Genomic DNA, 21,316 nt, shown 5'->3' with positions numbered 1-21,316 from the left:
GGGTGAAAAAGGCGACATGGGTGGAGAGGGCGAGCAGGGTGTCAGAGGTGACCCTGGAATCAAGGGCAAAGAAGGGCCACCGGGCGACCCTGGGCTTACTGGCGTCAGAGTGAGTGAGCATGCAGTTGTGCACACACTATATCACATTCATATCTTGCTGTATACTCACTTAGTAAACAACACAGGAGTGTGATTTAAGGGGCGACTGGGGTTGCCCGACCCCCATCATAAAGGCCAGTCGAAGCAAAAGGATTTGTCAGTCTTAAAAAGTACATATGATACACTCTTTAAAATAAAAGTTCTTTAGAGGTATTAAAGGGTTAGTTCACCCAAAAATGAAAATTAAGTCATTAATTACTCACCCCCATGCTGTACCAACCCCGTAAGACCTTCGTTCATCTTCGGAACACAAATGAAGATATTTTTGATTAAATCTGAGAGGTGGATCACTGCTACATAGGCTGCCAGAGGGAATGAAACTTGACGGCCCAGAAAGTCATTAAAGAACATGTTTAAATATTCCATGTGCCTACAGTGGCTCAACTATAAGTTTATCAAGCGACGAGACTACTTTTTTTCCGAAAAAAAAAACATAAATAACGACTTTATTCGACTATTCCTTTTCTTCCTTTGTGGGCCTGAGACGAGAGTTCAAGAGATTTCCACGACGCATGCGCGAGAACTGAGAAGAGGACGTTCTTCTTCTAATACTTCTTGTTCAGTTCTCGCGCATGCGTCGTGGAAATCTCTTGAAATCTCGTCTCAGGCCCACAAGGAAGAAAAGGAATAGTCGAATAAAGTCGTTATTTATGTTTTTTTTTTCGGAAAAAAAGTAGTCTCGTCGCTTGATAAACTTATAGTTGAGCCACTATAGGCACATGGAATATTTAAACATGTTCTTTAATGACTTTCTGGGCCGTCAAGTTTCATTCCCTCTGGCAGCCTATGTAGCAGTGATCCACCTCTCAGATTTAATCAAAAATATCTTCATTTGTGTTCCGAAGATGAACGAAGGTCTTACGGGGTTGGTACAGCATGGGGGTGAGTAATTAATGACTTAATTTTCATTTTTGGGTGAACTAACCCTTTAATGGTTCCATGAAGAACCTTTAACATTCAAATTCAAATTTATTTGTATAGCGCTTTTCACAATACATATTGTTTCAAAGCAGCTTTACAGAAAGTGCATTTCAGAAAAGTACATAGAAAAAAAATACAGTTAGTTAATCATGTATTAATTTAGGGCATAACATATCGCCGGCGTTGAGTCGTCTCTTCACAGGCGTCGAGTCTTCTCTTCACAGGCGTTTAGTCATCTCATCGCAGGTTTTGGGAACTCTGAAGTCTCCGTGAGAGGCTGGATACAAACTGGAGCTGACGAACGCCATTTACCTCGGGACAAGCGTCCCGAGATAACAGCAGAAAAGCAAATGGGAAATAATTAGCATAGCTGCTGTTCATAAAATGAATGCTTGGCTAAAGAGATGCGTCTTTAATCTAGTTTTAAACTGGGACAGCGAGTCTGAGCCTTGAACAATATCAGGAAGGCTATTCCAGAGTTTAGGAGCTAAATGTGAGAACGCCCTCCCTCCTTTAGTGGACTTAGATATCCTAGGAATGACCAGAACCCTTGCATTTAGTGACCTTAAAGAACGCGATGGATTGTATGGCGATAGAAGCTCCATTAAATACACAGGAGCTAAACCATTTAGGGCTTTATAGATCAGTAGTAATACTTTGTAATTGATACGGAACTTAATAGGTAACCAGTGTAGAGATGATAAAATTGGTGTTATATGATCATATTTTCTTGACCTAGTAAGAACTCTAGCAGCTGCATTTTGCACTAACTGTAGCTTGTTTATTGAGGATGCAGGACAGCCAGCTAATAAAGCATTACAGTAATCTAGTCTTGAGGTCATGAATGCATGAACTAACTTTTCTGCATCAGAAACAGATAGCATGTTACGTAGCTTAGCAATATTTCCAAGGTGGAAAAAGGCTGTTCTTGTAACATATGATTGATATGTTACAAGACATGTAACATGTACATGACATGTAACACATGATATATGATTTTCCATAGCATCCATAGAATCTTTCCATTCCACAAAAGGTTCTGTAGATTATAAAATGTCTCTTTTCAGAACTGTTCACTGAAAGGTTCTTTAGGGAACCAAAAATGGTTCTTCTACTGTGAAACCACTTTATTTTGTATATTTAGGAATAATATATATTTATAAAAATCTAGTAGTTAACCATAGCAACAGTGAAACATTATGATCAGTTCTGTAAAGCAAATCAACAAAACAAGTTTTTACATAGTACAGATATCGTTATCACAAAAACAAAACATTTGTATTTTGTGTTAAAACTCTTTAAAATTAGACAAATCTCAACAATTATGCCTGAAAATGATCAACAGAACTTTAACCACTCAAAGTTTTTTTACAGTTCTATTTAGCTTAATTTTTATTTTAGTTTTAGGTCATTTTAGTACTTAAACTTACTTTATTTAAGTTAGATTTCAATTCAATTACAATTTTTCAAAGTTTTTTTTATTTCAGCTTTATGTATGTTTATAGTTTTTAGTAAACAATAACAACACTGTCTGTCATCTTTATTTGTGAAATGACAGCGGGTTTGTTTTTGTGTGTGTTTTAGGGTCCTGAAGGAAAACCTGGTAAAAATGGCGAGAGAGGGAAACCAGGGTTTAAGGTAAGACATCAAAGTTCAAGATTTGGTTTGGTTGAAGTTTTTTATTCATCTTTAATTTTTTTTTAACACAGTAGCCATATTGACTGCACTTTCACATTACCTGCAGGGTGCCAAAGGTAACATCGGTCATTTGGGAGAGACAGGAACCATGGGAAAGATCGGACCAATCGGAACCACCGGACCAAAGGGATCACGAGGAACCATCGGACATGTGGTAAAAAAAAATACACATTTTATTATTAAGTTTAGGTTTATCAGTATGTCCAACTCACTTAACATTTGACCTGTCTCATCTTCTTCCTCCCTGTGTCTCAGGGCGCTCCTGGGCGTATGGGGCTGCAGGGGGATCCCGGCATATCCGGATATGAGGTGAGAGCAAGGAAAAAGTACAAATATCAACACATGATCATATAAGCACATTTCCAATTATTTATTTCCACTTCAGTGCACAGATTGATCAACTCAAGTCTGCTAGTGGAATGGTTCTTAAAAGCCTTTTCTTTCTCTACAGGGTCACAAAGGACCTCAAGGTCCAATAGGACCCCCAGGACCAAAGGGTGAAAAGGTAAAATGTATTCTTCAATTTTTATACTTATGACCTGCACAGTTATGTCACCCTTAATGGACCTGAATACCTAAACCTTACAATGACATTAATTCACAGTGCCTTTTAAATACCATGTAATATAAGTTTGATAAGAATACAGTATCATATTAGATAATATAATTTTTATCCACATTTTTGGTAACACTTGACAGTACTTTCTTATATTGTCAATTAGTTGACTATATTATAAAATAAAATGTATATATCACTTTTTACAACTTTTAATAATCTTTGTCAATGTTAGTATTGTTCAGTTTGTCCATGCTAGTTCACAGTGCGTTAACTAATGTTAACAAATACAACTTTTAATTGTAGAAATGTATCAGTAAATGTTGAAATGAACGTTAACTAAGACTAATAGTGCTGTAGTTCAGTGTTAGTTCATGTTAGATAAAGTTTACAAATAAAACCTTATTCTAAAGTGTTACCATATTTTTGAGTGTTGATATGAAGACACACACTCCTTTGAATCAGTTTTCTATAATCATTTGATGTTTTCCATTATGTGATGTTTTAGGGTGAACATGGGGATGATGGGAAGGTGGAGGGTCCTACTGGTCCACCAGGACTCAGAGTGAGTCACTCTTATTTTCATTTTTATATCTGATTTCCTCTAAATTCAATAGCGATATTCACAACATCATGCATGTGTTTGTGTATTTTCAGGGTCCAATTGGAAAGCGAGGAGACAGGGGTGAACCGGGAGATCCAGGATACGTGGTGAGATAAACACAGCTACCCATAAAGCACACTATTGTCTTACTGCATATGAAGCACATTAGCTAGTTTACTGGAGTGTCGTCGGCACACACCAACATGTGACCATTTCCTATAATAGTTTAAGTACCGCCCACTGAGATTAAAAGTTGTTTTATATGGTAATCGGCTAAACAAAGTAAAATATTTTATAAATTACATTGCAATGAAGACCATTTTAAAAGGTTTTGATTTAGGTTGACGTTAGATGAAAATTTCCCCCAGCAAAAATATGGTTTGAGTGGAGATGTATGTGTTTTAATAGATAAATTGTAGAACTGTGGACAGAGAATATATACAGTTTTATTAGCAATGATTGCTAAGGATAAATATTGCTCATACTTTAGGAGTTTGTTCAGATTGGATGGCAAGATTTGCATGAGCAAACACCACATTTTCTTGAGACATTTTTTTTCTATTTAATTGTATTTATTATTAATAAATAAATTATTATTTTCTTAAATGTTTTATGTAATATTCCATTTATAGTTTCTTTTTGTTATGTATAATGTTTTGGTTTATTGTAATTATTCTTGCGTTCTCACAAATTTTTTCTGTGTTCGCAGGGTCAGCAAGGTGTTGATGGTTTACGAGGCAAACCTGGTGCTCCTGGACTACCTGTGCGTATAATATGATATCAGATCATGATTACAGATGTGCCCAATCTTAAACATACACACAAACATCTTTTCTTTCATTTCTTTTAATGCATTTTTAGGGTAATCCTGGTCCACGTGGAATACAGGGCCCCAAAGGATCCAAAGGAGAACAGGTAATGATATGCTCTTAGCTCGTATGTGTGCTAGCGTGTGTGCATATGTTTTGAAGAAATTCAGATTTCATTACTTAGGTTTTGGAATAGACGTAAACAACATGTGTTAGAAATCAGAGCCTTGTCACATACTTCAGCAATATGGGTTAGATGTGTGTGTGTATGTTTATGCTGTATACGATTAATTCTGCGTGTGTGGTTTTCTCCTTGGCATTACTTCTTTTTCGCACATGCTTTGTTCACTTTCAGGGTCAGAAGGGTAAACAGGGTCTTCAGGGGGAGCGTGGCAGCAGAGGGTCACCAGTAAGAGGAACTCCTTCATGATTGTAGCACAATTAGGGACAATTATATCTATACTTTTAAATCTAGTTTAATCTCAGTTATCAGAATCAGCAAACTTGTAATGGTCTTAAACATACTTCATTTTTTTATGCAATATGTAATATTTTTTTATTTGATTTGCATAAGTGTAATTACTTAATTATAATTTAGTTAATTTATAAATAATATATTTTTTTTTTATTAATAATATAATTTATTCATTTATTAGTTATGTATTAACTATATCATTCCTAATTTTTATATAATTAATTCTTAATTGATCGATATCTGCCAAGTGAATAAATGTGTAAAACAATTTTGCATTAAATTTGCTCCCCGCAAATATCATTACTGTAATACAAAAAGAAATGTATTCTCTTTACTGATAATAATTTATATAATTTTACATATATTTAAATAATTTATATAATTTTATATATATTTAATTATTAAATAATAAATTATTATTATTATTAAGATTAGGCATACAATATGCAAAATAAAACTATGGAGTATAATTACAATTTTACTTTTAAAAAAATTATATTTATTTACTCCTGTAATCTTCATAATACAGTAATAAAACTGGGAAAATCTTAATTAAACTTACTTTTTTTACGCAATATATAATACCTATATTTTTAAATGTATTTCATTTGCATAATTTTAATTATATTTATTTTATTTTATTTATTAATTATGTTATATTGTATTATTAATTGAAATGTGTTTATATATTAATTATATATATAATGAATTCTTATAATCATTATTTTCTTTGATTTTGGGTTGAAATGTGATCCTAAAATGTTTGTTCTGTTTTTGTGAGATTCTCCCAGTAATATCCTTCATCACAAGTACATTTGCTTAAACATCTTTCCTTTCTTACTTAATGACAGACTAATGGGCCTCTTTCTGTGTTTTCAGGGTGTTGTTGGGTTGCCCGGTCCCAGAGGAACAGTGGGTCGAGAAGGTCAGGAGGGTGTTCCTGGCATGGATGGGCTGCCAGGGAAAGATGGAAGCAGAGGAATACCAGTAAGAATACATCATGAGACCTGTTTCCGGATCTATCATCTGTCTGAACAGGTTTATTACATGCATCTTTCTCTTTCTTTAGGGTGATCAGGGAGATGATGGCGAGTTTGGTGTGCCTGGTAAACCTGGTGCTCCTGGCAAGGTTGGCGTTATCGGTTTACCAGGCCCACAGGGATCATTTGGTCCAAAGGTCAGAGGATAACATTTTACCTGAATAATAATCACATTTTAGATTTAGATTTAGATTAATACTACCGTTCAAAGGTTTAAAGAATCTCTTTTGCTCAGCAAGGCTGATCAAAAATACAGTAAAAACTGAAATATTGTCAAATATGATTACAATTTAAAATAACTGTTTTAAATGTGAGTATATTGTACAGTTTCATTTATTACTGTGATCAAAGCTGAATTTTCAGCATCATTTCTCCAGTCTTCAGTGTCACATGATCCTTCAGAAATCATTCTAATATGCTGATTTGCTGCTCAAGAAACATTTAAAAAAATTGACTTTTTAATTGTATATATTTATAATTAAAAAATACAAATTTATTCTATTCTATTATATTCTATTCTATTATAATCTTGAATGGGTCATGTTGATGTATGTATTCGTTATAATTGTGTTTGGATAGGGTGAGAGGGGTCTTCCTGGTCACCCTGGCCCTTCAGGAAAGAGAGGTTTTAAGGGAGGGATGGGCCTTCCAGGACCTCAGGGAGACCAGGGATCTAAGGGCCAACATGTGAGTCTTACACCCTGACAAAACCATAAACTGTTATTCTTCACTGAGAACTACATCCAGCTTACAAAAGACCCACAGTTCATTTTGGAACAAAACATTCATATTAATCTTTGATTTAGGGTGACATCGGGGAGCCCGGTTTTCCAGGGATACTAGGAATGTTTGGACCGAAGGTGAGTTTTATCACACTTTGCCAGGTATCTGATTTAAATTGTTCTTCTTGGTGAAAAACAGAAATGTGATCGTCCATGTGTGTCTGCCCAAGAGAAACAGAGATGAGATTTATCATTTCTCAAAGAGTTCTTTCCTTTGGGAAACATGTTTTCGTCCACGCGCTCAAAGAGTGTCATAATTCACACAAGCACTGAGGTGTATTTTTGTTAAGGTTTTCTCAGAAACCCAAAGCCGTGAACTCATAACACAGGAGAAGCATGTGTAATTGTGGTGTTACTAATTCATTCAGACTCATTCATGCTTCTGGTTTAACTAGATGATTTAGAGTTGTGGAAAACATGAGGACCACCGATAGGGGACACACAAACAGTTGACAGTCAGATGCTTTCATGGTGTCTGTGGTCACTGAATGTTCCACTTCATAAAGGCTCTAGTCCTCCTCAATATACACAACACACTAGCATAAAATGTTGGGTTAGGCACAGCTGTGTATTTGTGTGTTTGTTTATGTGAGATTGATGTATTGGTTGTTTATTCAGGGCCCTCCGGGAGACTTTGGGCCGAAAGGCATTCAGGGGCCTAAAGGGCCTCAAGGCAGCATGGTGAGCACACACACACACACACACACACACACACACACACACACACACACACACACACACACACACACACACACAGACACACACACACACACACACACACACACACACACACACACACACACACACACGATATCTATCTATCTATCTATCTATCTATCTATCTATCTATCTATCTATCTATCTATCTGTCTGTCTGACTCAATAGATCACATGGCACATATAATAGTGTTTGTATAGTAATATGTCCATGTATGTTTCAGGGTAGAGGGGGTTTAGCTGGACCTGTCGGTGTGATTGGTCCTATCGGGAGTCCAGTGAGTATATGCCACTTCTTTAGTGAACAGTGTGGTCTTCTCTGCTCTCTGACCTCAGCTGACCTCTGTTCTCACACTGACGTCTCTCTGTAGGGCTCGAGAGGAGATTCTGGCAACAAAGGAGAAATGGTGAGAAGAGATGAATTCACTCTTTCTCTTCAGATCTTGATATCAAAGTAGATCTTACAGGTTTCTCTTAAACACTCTTTCTTTCCTTACAGGGTGTTCAGGGACCTCGAGTGAGTCTTTACGATCACAGTCACAGCATTTCCCATTATCAATGGCTTGTGTTTATTTCAAAACCACTTGTCTTTTCCTAACTTTGTTATTTGTGTGTTTTTCCAGGGTGCTCCTGGACCGCGTGGACTTCCTGGACCGCCGGTAAAACACACATTTCTTTTTTTAAAGTCCCTGTAAAGTCAAAATTAAGTATGTGTTCTGAGTTTGTCATATCACAGAAAAATGTGTTATTAGCCACCCAGCCAAATTTGAATGATAAAAAAGCCGTCAAGTACATAAAATAAGCTATTAAAATCTTGAAAAAATGAGCAGTAGTCTCTGCTCTCAAATGCTGGGGGTGTGTCCGCTGGCTGCGCTGAAACCACGCCAACTCGCAGTAAAGCTCAACTGTCACCCGCTACAGCCGGAATGGATGCTCCTAGCAATTTATTAGGTTAATTAACGTTATAACATAAGCACACAAACTTACACTCATTGGTGGGCACGCACTGCCGATAATGGCACCAGTTGTCGGCACGACGGGAGGATGAAGGCCGAGGCGGGAGATAGTCGGTTCGGCCCCATTCACCAGTAACAGCGGTTTATCAGTGAATCTCAGTTATCTCTGACGAAAGTTTATAAAACTATCCCGTGTAAAATGATCACTACAGAGGCGGGTTTTGGTGGTGATCCTCAGCTCTCCATCAAGGTGGCTCTGCACAAAATTAATCCACCTCTTCTTGATGTGATCGTTTTTAGGAAATTTAAATAAGGACACCGATCTGTTTTGTTCATGATCGCATCCAGGTAGTACGCATTTCCTTGACGAAGACATAACTAGCAAACTGTACGCTGTAGTAACTAATAATAGTACTGACAGTAACTCGCGATTGAGCGCCAAACTGATGCGAATGTGCTCTATTTATATTGTTAGTGGAGCGGCCAGCCTCAGTGGCTCCAGTGCGTCATCGAGTAGGGGCGTGTCCAGGAGCTCAGGGGCTCCAGTGCGTCATCGAGCCCCGTTTTAGACCCGCCCAAAAAATCCGGAAAATAGCAATGGTGAAAAACTGTTTTAACGGTCTAACTCCACAATTCAGTACTTCACAGTTCACAGTCTTTGTAATATGTTTTAGCAATACATTTCTAACATTTATAATGTGTTTAGAATTTTTTTTTTAAACTGCCTTTACAGGGACTTTAACACTTTTAATAGACTCTTTCAGAATATTTACTTAAGCTTTTTAGGACCTACCATAGATGTCTACTATCTAATTATAATGACTCATGTCAAGTCACCTTTATACCTATATAGCGCTTTATACAGTACAGATTGTTTCAAAGCAGCTTTACAGTGATAACAGGAAAATGATTCAATGATGCAAACAGAGTTTTACAGCAGCTCTAAAATAAAAACGTGTCATTATTCAGCTGAAGTCAGTTTGTTGTCAGTGACAGTCAGTGTTGATTCAGTTCCGTTGTAAAGATCATCAATTATCAAATTACTTCATTTAAACTATAAAGCAGTTCTGCTGAACATAGTTTTTTCGTCCAGCTCAGTTCAGTTCTCATCCAATAGTGTCAGAGTTGTCAAATAAATAATACTCTCAAACGTGAAGTGACTTCAGACTAAAACAACGAATTTTACATTTTAAAAATTCCAAGAAAACAAACAAATTTTTTTTTAAATTGAAGGTCCACAAATACCCCAACCAAAAAATTTTTCAGATTATACTCAGTTAGTTTGGGAACAATTTTGTCCCCAAACTAAAGTAATCCAATCCACACATACATGCCAATCTCTACTATGTTTTAATAATATCAGAATAATTTATATACAGTTATGATTATTATTATAGTTTTATTATCCGGTTCTTTACAGGGTCCACCGGTAATCCCACTGGCTTGGGTAAGAATATTCACTAACTTTATATTTCATTCATTCATTCATTCATTCATGCATTGCTGTTCTGTACATATGCTTTATTAAGTTTGCTTGTGTGCATGTATGTTTTAGAAACAAGATTTCGGTCTTGGAGTGGCCCAGCCAGTTTTTAGGGAGACAAACACACAGAAAATAGAGGTGAAATCATTCAAACACCCACACAGACACACACACACACACACACACACACACACACAACCTGTTTATTTAGTATTTTGAATTGAATTAAATTGAAATCTTTATTTCGAACATGGAAAAGGAAGCATATAAAAAATAAAACAAAGTTTAAAAACATAAGAGAAAAAAAAACAACAACAGATGAGCAGTAAATAAAGTACCCTTCTTTCCTGTGTTAACATACTTCTATTACAGGAGTAGGAAGAAGTAAAACGTATGTACTCCTACCCCTTTAATTCTTACATTCCTTCAATTAACAATTTTTATATTATTATTATTATTATGTTGTTATATACATTTATACATGTGTGTGTGTATATATATATATATATATATATATATATATATATATAAGTGACCACTGAAAAGTATTTATTTATCTAACCTCGATTATGTACTTATTCAAGCAGCAAAAAAAACAAAAAAAAAAACAAAGGAGCACTCCTACTTTTACTACAGTGCTTCTTGATACCTCTTGAAAATAATTTGTTTGTACATTTTTTGAATAGGAATATGTTTGGGCATTGCTTTAGGTTCTCATTTAGTTTATTCCACAATTTAACTCCGCAAATTGATAAACATAATCTTTTCCTTGTTGTTCTAAATCTATTGGTCTTAAAATTTCCCTTTCCCCTTAAATCGTACCCTCCCTCCCTCTCAGAGAACATCTTTTGTACATTCCCAGGCAATAGGCTATTTCTTGCTTTGAACATTAATACTGCAATTTGATATTCGATTAGATTGTGGTATTTTAGCAATTTAGACTGCAAAAATAATGAATTTATGTGCTCCCGAAATCCGACGTTGTGAATGATTCTCATGGCTCTTTTTTGCATTATGACTAGTGGCTGTAGTGAATGTTGATAAGTGCTTCCCCAAACCTCTACACAGTAATTCAAATAAGGTAACAATAGTGAACGGTACAGGATAAGAAGTGATTTAAGATCCAGTATGTGCTTAGCTCTTGCTAGGACTGCAATACTTCTGGACAGTTTGGTTTTGATGTGTTTTATGTGAGGCTTCCAGCAAATCTTTTCATCTATGATCACTCCAAGGAATTTATTTTCATGTACTCTGTTAACACCCTCTATCTGTATCTGTGCTTGATGATTTGACTTACAACTTCCGAATACCATGAATGTAGTTTTACTCAAATTTATTGATAACCTGTTTGTCAAACCATTGTTTTATTTTCTTGAATTCTGAAGTGATTAATTCCAAGAGTTGCTGTAAGCTGTCCCCTGAACCAAATATGTAACAAAAACCATTGATAAATAATAAAAAATAACTTTGGTCCCAAGACTGACCCCTGGGGGACACCACAAGCCAAGCCCAGACATTCAGACGAATAATCTCCCATCTTCACAAATTTTTGTCTGTCTCTCAGATAAGTACTTACCCAGTCTAGAACCATCCCCCTGGTCCCGATGCGTTCCAGTTTACTGATTAATATTTCATTATTTATTGTGTCAAATTCTTTTTTTAGATCAGTGAATACCCCAACTGCATATTTCTTTTTGTCTGTGGAGTTTGTGATTTCTTCAATGAGTTCTGTTAGTGCTAGTGATATAGTACAAATTTTTCTAAATGCATATTGGCTGTCTTCTCACTGAGTAGTTTATTTTTATCGATGAATATCTCTAATCTGTTGTTAAATAGTTTTTCTAAAATTTTTGAAAATTGTGGCAGAGCGACAGGCCTGTAATTTGTGAAGTGGTGTTTATTTCCAGTTCCCTTTCAAGGGAACTCGAGCTGCGTTTGAGACGCGGTGGGAACGCTCTGCGTGATTACGTCGTGAAGCACGTGTAAAATCAGTCCAATGGAAGCCCGCTACGACATAGGTGACGTCATAGACCAGGAAACTATAAAGCAACCCTGAAATCAGACCGCGATAGCTTCTGCACCTTCAGCAAGCGCTCTCTGTATATCTGTCCTTGTCTATTTATTGTTGTCTGTCAACCCCCTTATATATATATATATATCATTATGGCGAGCAAGCAAAGTTATAAACCTTGTGTTGTGCCCTGCCCTCGTTATATCACGGGTGGGGACACACATCCTATGTGTATTGCTTGTTTGGGAGTGGAGCATGCCCAGTCAGTCCTCGAGGGGGCTGACTGTGAGCATTGCTTGAGTTTGTCTATGAAAACTCTCCGCTCTCGCCGAGCGTTCTTTGAAGAGGACGGTTCGGTTCGCGCTCCCCGAGGTGCGGGTCCCGCTGCTGCCGAGGCACAGCGTCGAATTTCATCTTGGGGTTCGCAGATGGATCTAGTAGCGGGGTTTGAGACGGGCCCCGCCCTTTCTCAGTCCTTACCTACTGGATTCGGTGTCTTTGCCCAGGAAGGAGCCCGCTCTGCGGCTTCTCCTTCCCAGGCTGAGGCACCAATATTACGGCTATCCAGTTCTGAGGATCTGGATGTCGGTAGTATGGGGGATATTGAGTGTTCGCCAGCTCATACCCCTGCTGATGAGGAGCTTATGGAGGTTTTATCTCGTGCTGTTACTAAATTAAATATTGAGTGGCCAGCCGATGATTTCGATGTTGAATCTAGAAAGAGTCTTTTAGATGAACGTTATTTACCATCTAGATCACGACCTCCTCGTCGGGAACTCCCGTTTTTTCCCGATCTCCACGCCGAGGTTTCGAGATCGTGGATTAAACCGGCGTCTTTCAGAGTGCATAACCCACAAACTAAGAATTATAGTAAAGTTCAAGGGATTGATCATTATGGTTATTTGACTATACCTCGTGCTGAAGACACACTAGCGAGCTATCTCTCCCCTGAGTCGTCTTCTTCTCTGAAAGCCCCGACGTTACCCACCAAACCATTAAAAAATACATCTTTGTTGGTGGGTAAAGCGTATTCGGCAGCAGGTCAGGCCGCAGCATGTTTGCACACTATGTCGATTCTCCAAGCGTACCAGGCTGACCTGCTGAAGGACATAGACGATAGTGAGGAAGTTAGTGCTGACGCAATTCGAGAATTGCCTCGCACGACAGATTTATCTCTCCGAGCCACCAAGGAGACGGCCAAGTCTGTTGGCCCCTCTATGGCAGCCTTGGTGGCCACGGAACGCCATTTATGGTTAAATTTATCAGAAATAAAAGATAAAGATAGATCTGTTCTTCTGGACGCACCGCTGTCACCTACAAGTCTGTTCGGCGATTCTATAAATTGTGTCGTCGATAGGTTTCAAGAAAATAAGAAACAAGCGGCTGCGTTTCAGAGGTTTCTTCCTCGCCGGTCTATTGTCCCCGAGGCTGCTCGTAGTATAAAGTCTGAGCAGCCTCATCCGTCTACGAGCTCCGCTCACAGAGTTCAACAAAAACAGAGCGTCGCCGCTCGGGCACCTCCTCAATCTACGGTTCCTGAGTGGCGCTCGCAGCCCAGACCTGTTAGGGGTAGACAAGATCTGAGGACTGTTATCTCTAGGAGAGCTTGGGCTAAGAAGAAGTCCTGACGCCAAGGCTATCAGGCTTCTGAGGGTGGTCCCCTTCAGGGAGGAACGGTTCCGAGGAACCGTCCCTCCTTGGCACCCTCCGGGGGGCGACTCTCCGAGGAGAGCCACAGCGCTGCCACTTCGGTTGTTCCCTGCCGGTTCGCCGCTTCAGGGCACCGAGGTGTCAGCGTCCCCGTGCAATCCTCTGAGGAGGGTTGTAGAACGGTCAGTTCGGTTGTTCCCTGCCGGTTCGCCGCTTCAGGGCGCCGAAACGATTGTTCAATCAAATCCAGAGGCCAGTCTCGAGAGACTGGTTCCCTTATCGGAATTTCTGGCAGCGTGGAAACTTCTGCCAAATATTTCTCTATGGATCCTGCACATAATAGAAAAGGGTTACAGAATTCAGTTCGGTTCTCGTCCGCCCAGATTTCAAGGAGTCCTCCCCACGGTGGTGGACTCACAGCAGGCTCTGGTAATGGAGCAAGAAGTACTGACACTTCTTCGAAAGGGAGCTATAGAAAGGGTTTCTCCTCCCAGCAGAGAGTCAGGGTTTTACAGCCGTTACTTCATTGTTCCAAAGAAGGATGGAGGGCTGCGTCCTATTCTAGACCTGCGCCAGTTAAACAGCAGGGTTCAGAAACTCAAGTTCAGAATGCTTACACTCAAACAGATTGTATCACAAGTTCAGTCCGAGGACTGGTTTGTCACAATAGACTTGAAGGACGCGTACTTCCATGTATCTATCCATCCTCATCACAGGAGGTTCCTGAGGTTCGCTTTCGGGGGCGAAGCATACCAATTCGGGTTCTTCCATTTGGCCTAGGTTTATCTCCCCTCACTTTTACAAAATGCGTGGATGCAGCTCTGGCTCCGTTGAGACTCCAGGGCATCCGCGTATCAAATTACATCGACGATTGGTTGATTTTAGCTCAGTCAGAGCAGGTGGCGGTTCAGCATCGAGATGCTGTTCTGTCCCACATAAAGAGTTTGGGGTTGCGGCTAAACACCAAAAAGAGTGTGCTCCTCCCTGCTCAGAGGACCACTTTTCTAGGTGTAATTTGGGATTCGACCACAATGCAGGCACGCCTGTCTCCTGCTCGTATTTCTGCGATTCTCACAGCCGCAAAGAATGTGAAACTAGGCCAGTCACTCACTGTGAAACAGTTTCAGAGACTGTTGGGTCTCATGGCAGCTGCGTCCAACGTTATTACTTTTGGCCTTCTGTACATGAGACCCCTGCAGTGGTGGCTCAGGACCAAGGGGTTTTCTCTGAGGGGAAATCCGTTCCGCAAGATCAAGGTCACGCGGCTATGCCTTCGTGCCTTGGCCTTGTGGAAGAAACCTTGGTTCCTCGCCCAGGGCCCAGTGTTGGGGGCTCCTTGTCGACGCGTCACGCTTTCGACGGATGCTTCCCTCACGGGATGGGGGGCGGTCATGAGTGGCCGCTCGGTGCAAGGTCTGTGGCAGGACCATCAATGTTCCTGGCACATAAATCGTTTAGAGTTGATGGCGGTATTTCGAGCACTCAAATATTTCCCGCCAGACCTGAGAGGCCATCACGTGTTGGTCCGCACAGACAACACTTCGGTGGTCTCCTATATCAACCATCAGGGGGGTCTGAGGTCACGTCACCTTTGCAAATTGGCCCATCAGATCCTCCTATGGGCCCAGGGGAAGTTACTGTCGCTCAAGGCGGTATATATTCCGGGGCGTCAGAATGTGGGAGCAGATATTCTGTCGAGACAGGGGCTGAGGCCCGGGGAGTGGAGACTTCACCCAGAAGTGGTGGAGTTCCTGTGGGAAAAGTTCGGTCGTGCTCAGGTAGACCTTTTCGCATCATCAGATTCAACCCATTGTCCCATGTGGTTCTCTCTAACGCACCCAGCTCCTCTCGGTCTGGATGCTATGGTGCAGGTGTGGCCGAGGCTGCACCTGTACGCCTTTCCCCCGATATCTTTGCTTCCGGGGGTTCTGGAGAGGGTTCGCCGAGAAGGGGCTCGTCTGCTACTAGTAGCCCCTTATTGGCCGACCCGAGTTTGGTTCTCGGACTTGGTGTCTCTTCTGGACGGCTCCCCCTTGGAGATCTTATCAGGGTGGACCTCCTGTCTCAGGCCGGGGGCACGATATTTCACCCTCGGCCGGAGTTGTGGAAACTGTGGGCCTGGCCTCTGAGGGGGCCAGGCTCAGGGAGACCGGTCTTTCGACCGATGTTGTAGAAACCATTCTTCAATCCAGAGCTCCTTCCACGAGAAGGCTGTATGCGCTAAAATGGAAACTTTTCACCACGTGGTGTGTTGAACGTCAGTTAGATCCTGTTAACTGCCCTGTTGGTTCAGTTCTTGATTTTCTGCAAGACCGTTTCTCGGCCAGGTTATCTCCTTCCACCCTAAAGGTTTACGTGGCGGCTATATCTGCCTTCCACACCCCTCTGGGGGGTACTTCTATTGGGAGAAACCCTCTAATTACTCGCTTTCTCCGTGGTACATTGAGGTTGAGACCTGCACTGCACTCTAGAGCACCGGCTTGGGACTTGGCCATTGTACTCGAGGGTCTGGCTTTAGCTCCCTTTGAGCCCATCGAGGAGGTTTCTGAAAAGTTCCTCACTCTAAAGACTTTATTTCTCCTTGCTATCTCATCTATCAAGAGAATTGGTGATTTACATGCTTTGTCGGTTGCTCCTTCGTGTCTGGAATTTGCACCTGGTATGGTGAAGGCATTTCTCTACCCCAGGCCGGGTTATATTCCTAAGGTCCCACTGAATGTTGGATGCCCAATAGTGCTGCAGGCCTTTTATCCTCCACCCTTTAATACCCCTGACCAGGAACAGTTTAACCTGTTATGTCCAGTCCGGGCTTTAGATGCCTACGTTCACAGAGCTGCCCTGTGGCATAAATCTGAGCAACTATTTGTTTGTTTTGGGTCACTCAAGAGAGGATGCCCTGCATCTAAGCAGGTTATGAGTAAATGGATAGTCGAGGCTATTTCATTGGCTTATGAAGCGGCCGGACAGCCTTCACCTATGGCTGTGCGGGCCCATTCTACTCGGAGTATGGCGGCCTCTATGGCCTTAATTTCGGGAGTTTCCCTTCTTGACGTATGTAATGCGGCAGGATGGTCCTCTCCGCATACATTTGTCAGGTTTTAGGACCTTGACCTCTCCACTCCTGGGGCGAGGTTGCTTGCTTCTTAGTGTGCCCAGGACCTCACACAGAACGGGCATTTGTCATTATGGCTTAGTGGGTATAGGGTTCCCACCGCGTCTCAAACGCAGCTCGAGTTCCCTTGAAAGGGAACGTCTCAGGTTACGTATGTAACCCTGGTTCCCTGATAGGGAACGAGACGCTGCGTTTGCCTGCCATACTTCCTGCATGCCCTGATCGACTTGCTTCAGGTTTTTCAGAAGCTATCGCGGTCTGATTTCAGGGTTGCTTTATAGTTTCCTGGTCTATGACGTCACCTATGTCGTAACGGGCTTCCATTGGACTGATTTTACACGTGCTTCATGACGTAATCACGCAGAGCGTTCCCACCGCGTCTCAAACGCAGCGTCTCGTTCCCTATCAGGGAACCAGGGTTACATACGTAACCTGAGACGTTTTGTATAGAGGAATGACTTTTGCTATTTTCATTTTTGTTGGAAATTGACCGGTTAGAAATGATAAATTGCAGATGTTCGTTAGTGGTTTGGCGATCCCCTCTATTACTTTTGGTATAATTTTTATATCTATTCCATCATGATCAGTGGATGGTTTGTTTTTGCATCATTTAACAATATCTATTATTTCTCTTTCATCAACTGCTGTCAGAAATATTGAACTGGGATTTCTTTCTATTAGATTATTATATCTACTTTCTAATGTTTGTGGAACTGGGATTTGTTCCGTCCCACGTTTGGAAAAAAATTATTGAAGTCATTAACAACATCCTCCATGTTATTGATATTTTTATCATTATCAATGAAGTAATGGGGATAAGTAGCCTGTCTAGTATTATTTTTAATAATATTATTTAAAATGCTCCACATACCTTTAATATTTTTTTGATTATTATCTAATAGTTTTGTGTAGTATTTTTTCTTGCAAGTTCTCATAACTTATTCTTATATTTCTTATATCTATTTTCGGTCTCTATAGTTCTGTGTTTTATAAATTCTCTATAAAGTGTATTTTTCTTTTTACAGGCGTTTTGTAATCCCTTGGAAATCCACGGTCTATCATTTTGTTTTTGTTTCCTGCTATATATTTTAATTGGGCAATTTTTTTATCATATAATAATTTAAATATTCTTAGGAATTCTTCATATGCTTTGTCAACATCTTTTTCATTATCAATAAACTCCCAGTCTTGTGCTAGCAGATCAACTTTAAATGCCTCCATTGTTTCTTCTTTTTCTGACCCTTTTGGAAATTGGTTTATTACCATGTCTGTTTAGAGTGTAGTTGCTGTCATACACTGTAAAAATTGGTGGGTGGTCACTGATATCGTTTATTAGTAATCCACTCACTGTATTGTTTTGTATGATATTTGTAAATATATTGTCTGTTAGTGTTGCTCAATGAGAAGTAATTCAGCTGGGTCTGGTAATTTGGGGATAGAGGCCTAGACTAAACACGGTGTTGATAAAATCCTCAGTCATTTTATGGTTATTTGGGTTTAACAAATCAATATTGAAGTCCCCACAGATGAACATGACTTTTTGGCTAGTTTTTGTTAATGTCTCTTCCATCCAGTCCTTAAATGTGTCAGTATTAGAACCTGGTGACCTGTATATGCAACTTACAATAATATATTTCTTTTTTTCCATACTTATTTCTATTGTGAGACATTCCAATAAATTATCCACCACCTTATAATTTAAATCCATTTCCACATACAGTGTCACACCACCCCACTCTTGTTTACTCTGTTAATAGAAGACATTTCATATCCTTCAATTTCAAAATCTGAGCCTTTTTCATTGTTTATCCAAGTTTCTGTTATTGCAATTATGTTAAAGTGCTGTTTCAATTGATTTAGATAGTGTTTGATATTGTGAAAGTTGGCATACAAACTTCTGCTGTTAAAGTGGATAATGGATAATTGCTGTTCGGTCTTGATTGAACTGTTAAACTGTTCATCAGTGTGTGCGTGTAATAGTGGCAGTTATTGTTGTTAGCAAAGAAGTTGTTCACAGGATCAATGTCATTTTCCATGTCCTGTGAGTGGTGTTCAGTGTACTGGAAGTTGTTCCAGGTGCTCATATTCAACCACTCTTTGTAGTGACTATCTCCGTTATGTGTGTGCGTTTTATTTAGTGGCATAGTGAGATTAAAATTTATCATCAACATATCATAGGCCTACCTGTTTATGTATTATTGTTAGCTGGCCTTGGTTGTTTTAGTGTGCTGGACCAGGGATGAATGATCAGTTTGTATCAGTATTATTGCACTGTCAAAGATGATTGTGTGTTTATATGTAGTTTTAAAGACTGTCCCGCTGTTCTCTCAGGGTCAGGGTCTGATGGACATGCCAATGTTGGATCAGGCTCCAGAGATCCTGCGGACTCTCCATTACCTGAGCTCTCTGGTCCACAGTCTGAAGAACCCGCTGGGCACACGAGATCATCCTGCTCGACTCTGCAAGGACCTGCACGACTGCCGGGATACACTCTACGATGGTGTGTGTGTGTGATTTGAACCTGGAAGGAATATTCTGGGCTAAATACCACCAATAGCATCTGTAAATAGCTGTAATAATTAAGTCAAATTTCAACTGTTCAATTTTGCTGAAATATTTGTGTTCTGGTTTCTTCAGGCACTTATTGGATCGACCCAAACCTGGGCTGCTCCTCAGACTCTATAGAAGTGATGTGCAGTTTCAGCGGTGGTGGACGCACCTGTCTCAGGCCCATCACCACAGCCAAGGTCTGTAGCATTCAGCTTCCAGATCAGTTTTTTTTTTATTTCATTAATGCTTATCTTTGGGAGGATATGTTCAGAAAAGAAGTTGAAGCTGTTTGATGATGTTTAATGATGCTGTTTTATTGGCTGGTCGCAGCTGGAGTTCAGTGTTGGACGCGTCCAGATGAACTTCCTGCACCTGCTGAGCGCCGGAGCGGAGCAACGAATCACTATCCACTGCCTGAACGTGACAATCTGGAGCCACGCGCCCTCCCTTCCCACGTCCCAGAGCGCTGTTCGCTTCCATGCGTGGAGTGGGGAGACGCTGGAGCCGGATGTGTTAGCAGACTCCTGCTGGGTCAGTGTGCTCTTCAAACATCTCTCAAATTAATGAGTGTTGGAAGCAACCGTGCAATTAGCTTTACTTTGCATCATGTGCAGATAAAATTGCCAAAGTATCACAAAAAAACATACATAATTAAAAGACAAATGCAAAATGTACCGACTTAATATTGTAAGTATAGCTAGGATTTAAAAGCTCCAATTGTTAAATGTAAATAAATAGGAATAAATAAATAATTAAATATGAAGTCAAATCATTTGATCTGAATCCAACAGGATCAAAATTGTAAAAATAAAAATATATATAAAGTACTTTTCATTTGCCAAGTATTTTTTTACCTGATTATCTGAAAATAATATACTTTTAAATTTTAAATAATAAATATTCTCCAATTGTTAAATATAAATAAATAGGAATAAATAAATAATTAAATATGAAGTCAAATCGTTTGATCTGAATCCAACAGGATCAAAATTGTAAAAATAAAAATATATATAAAGTACTTTTCATTTGCCAAGTATTTTGCCAAGCATTTTGCCAAGTACATTTGCCAAGTACCTGATTATCTGAAAATAATATACATTTAAATTTTAAATTGAATTAAATTTCAATAACTCATTTATTGAATTAATGCAAACAAAATCCACATGATTATAAGATGCATTCTGTATTTTTTCCCTCTGTCCGGCCAAAAAAGTCACTGTTTGGATTTAAACAGGCAAATGCTTAAGAGTCTATGATTGGATCATTATTGCAGTGATTATGATGTTTCTAATGTTATATGTTTGGCAACAGTTCTTCTGACCCTAATTGAGTGTGTAGCTTTTCATTTCTTAAACGACCATGTAGGAAGACACATCATGACTATATTCCAGGATGACAATGTCAAGATTCATCAGGCTCAAACTGTGAAAGAATGGTTGGGAGGAACATGAAGAAGGATATTTTTTATCAAGAGTCACATACATTTTTGGTCAAGATCTTGTATTGTCAATGCAAGAATCCAGCACTCTGTAAAGTCTCTTCCAGCACATCCCAAACACTTTCAATGAATTTAAGATCTCGACTCAGAGGAGCCGATTCATGTGTGAAAATGATTCTTCATGCTCCTCCCATATATATATATATATTCTGCAGGATTTACAATGATGATGACTGTTTAAAACGCGACACCTAAGTCTGTGAAAAGGCTCCACAGTGTTTGTTGTAGTTAACAATAACAATGAACTTTAGTCATGAACTTGATAAACTTTTGCATGCATGATGCATCACTGATT

At 39.6% G+C, this 21,316-nt stretch overlaps 1 protein-coding gene across 1 annotated transcript in view; it reads left to right on the top strand.

Moving 5' to 3' along the window:
* The window catches only part of col27a1a (collagen, type XXVII, alpha 1a), a 72,913-nt gene that overhangs the window by 48,736 nt on the left and 2,861 nt on the right, over window positions 1-21,316 (top strand). Inside the window, exons 37-60 of the mRNA XM_077194330.1 lie at window positions 2-109; window positions 2,665-2,718; window positions 2,825-2,932; window positions 3,034-3,087; window positions 3,230-3,283; window positions 3,843-3,899; window positions 3,992-4,045; window positions 4,648-4,701; window positions 4,800-4,853; window positions 5,103-5,156; window positions 6,102-6,209; window positions 6,292-6,399; window positions 6,842-6,949; window positions 7,069-7,122; window positions 7,663-7,725; window positions 7,986-8,039; window positions 8,133-8,168; window positions 8,261-8,278; window positions 8,385-8,420; window positions 10,138-10,164; window positions 10,273-10,338; window positions 19,305-19,473; window positions 19,611-19,720; window positions 19,854-20,054. Of these exons, the coding sequence (XP_077050445.1) occupies window positions 2-109; window positions 2,665-2,718; window positions 2,825-2,932; window positions 3,034-3,087; window positions 3,230-3,283; window positions 3,843-3,899; window positions 3,992-4,045; window positions 4,648-4,701; window positions 4,800-4,853; window positions 5,103-5,156; window positions 6,102-6,209; window positions 6,292-6,399; window positions 6,842-6,949; window positions 7,069-7,122; window positions 7,663-7,725; window positions 7,986-8,039; window positions 8,133-8,168; window positions 8,261-8,278; window positions 8,385-8,420; window positions 10,138-10,164; window positions 10,273-10,338; window positions 19,305-19,473; window positions 19,611-19,720; window positions 19,854-20,054 (1,809 nt within the window). The remainder of the gene's footprint in view (window position 1; window positions 110-2,664; window positions 2,719-2,824; window positions 2,933-3,033; window positions 3,088-3,229; window positions 3,284-3,842; window positions 3,900-3,991; window positions 4,046-4,647; window positions 4,702-4,799; window positions 4,854-5,102; window positions 5,157-6,101; window positions 6,210-6,291; window positions 6,400-6,841; window positions 6,950-7,068; window positions 7,123-7,662; window positions 7,726-7,985; window positions 8,040-8,132; window positions 8,169-8,260; window positions 8,279-8,384; window positions 8,421-10,137; window positions 10,165-10,272; window positions 10,339-19,304; window positions 19,474-19,610; window positions 19,721-19,853; window positions 20,055-21,316) is intronic.

Source organism: Siphateles boraxobius, unplaced genomic scaffold, assembly GCF_051911475.1.
Source record: "Siphateles boraxobius isolate OS27281-9 unplaced genomic scaffold, OSU_SipBor_1 11, whole genome shotgun sequence".
In the NCBI taxonomy this organism is placed as follows: Eukaryota; Metazoa; Chordata; class Actinopteri; order Cypriniformes; family Leuciscidae; genus Siphateles; species Siphateles boraxobius.
This window is presented reverse-complemented; position numbering and strand designations above follow the sequence as displayed.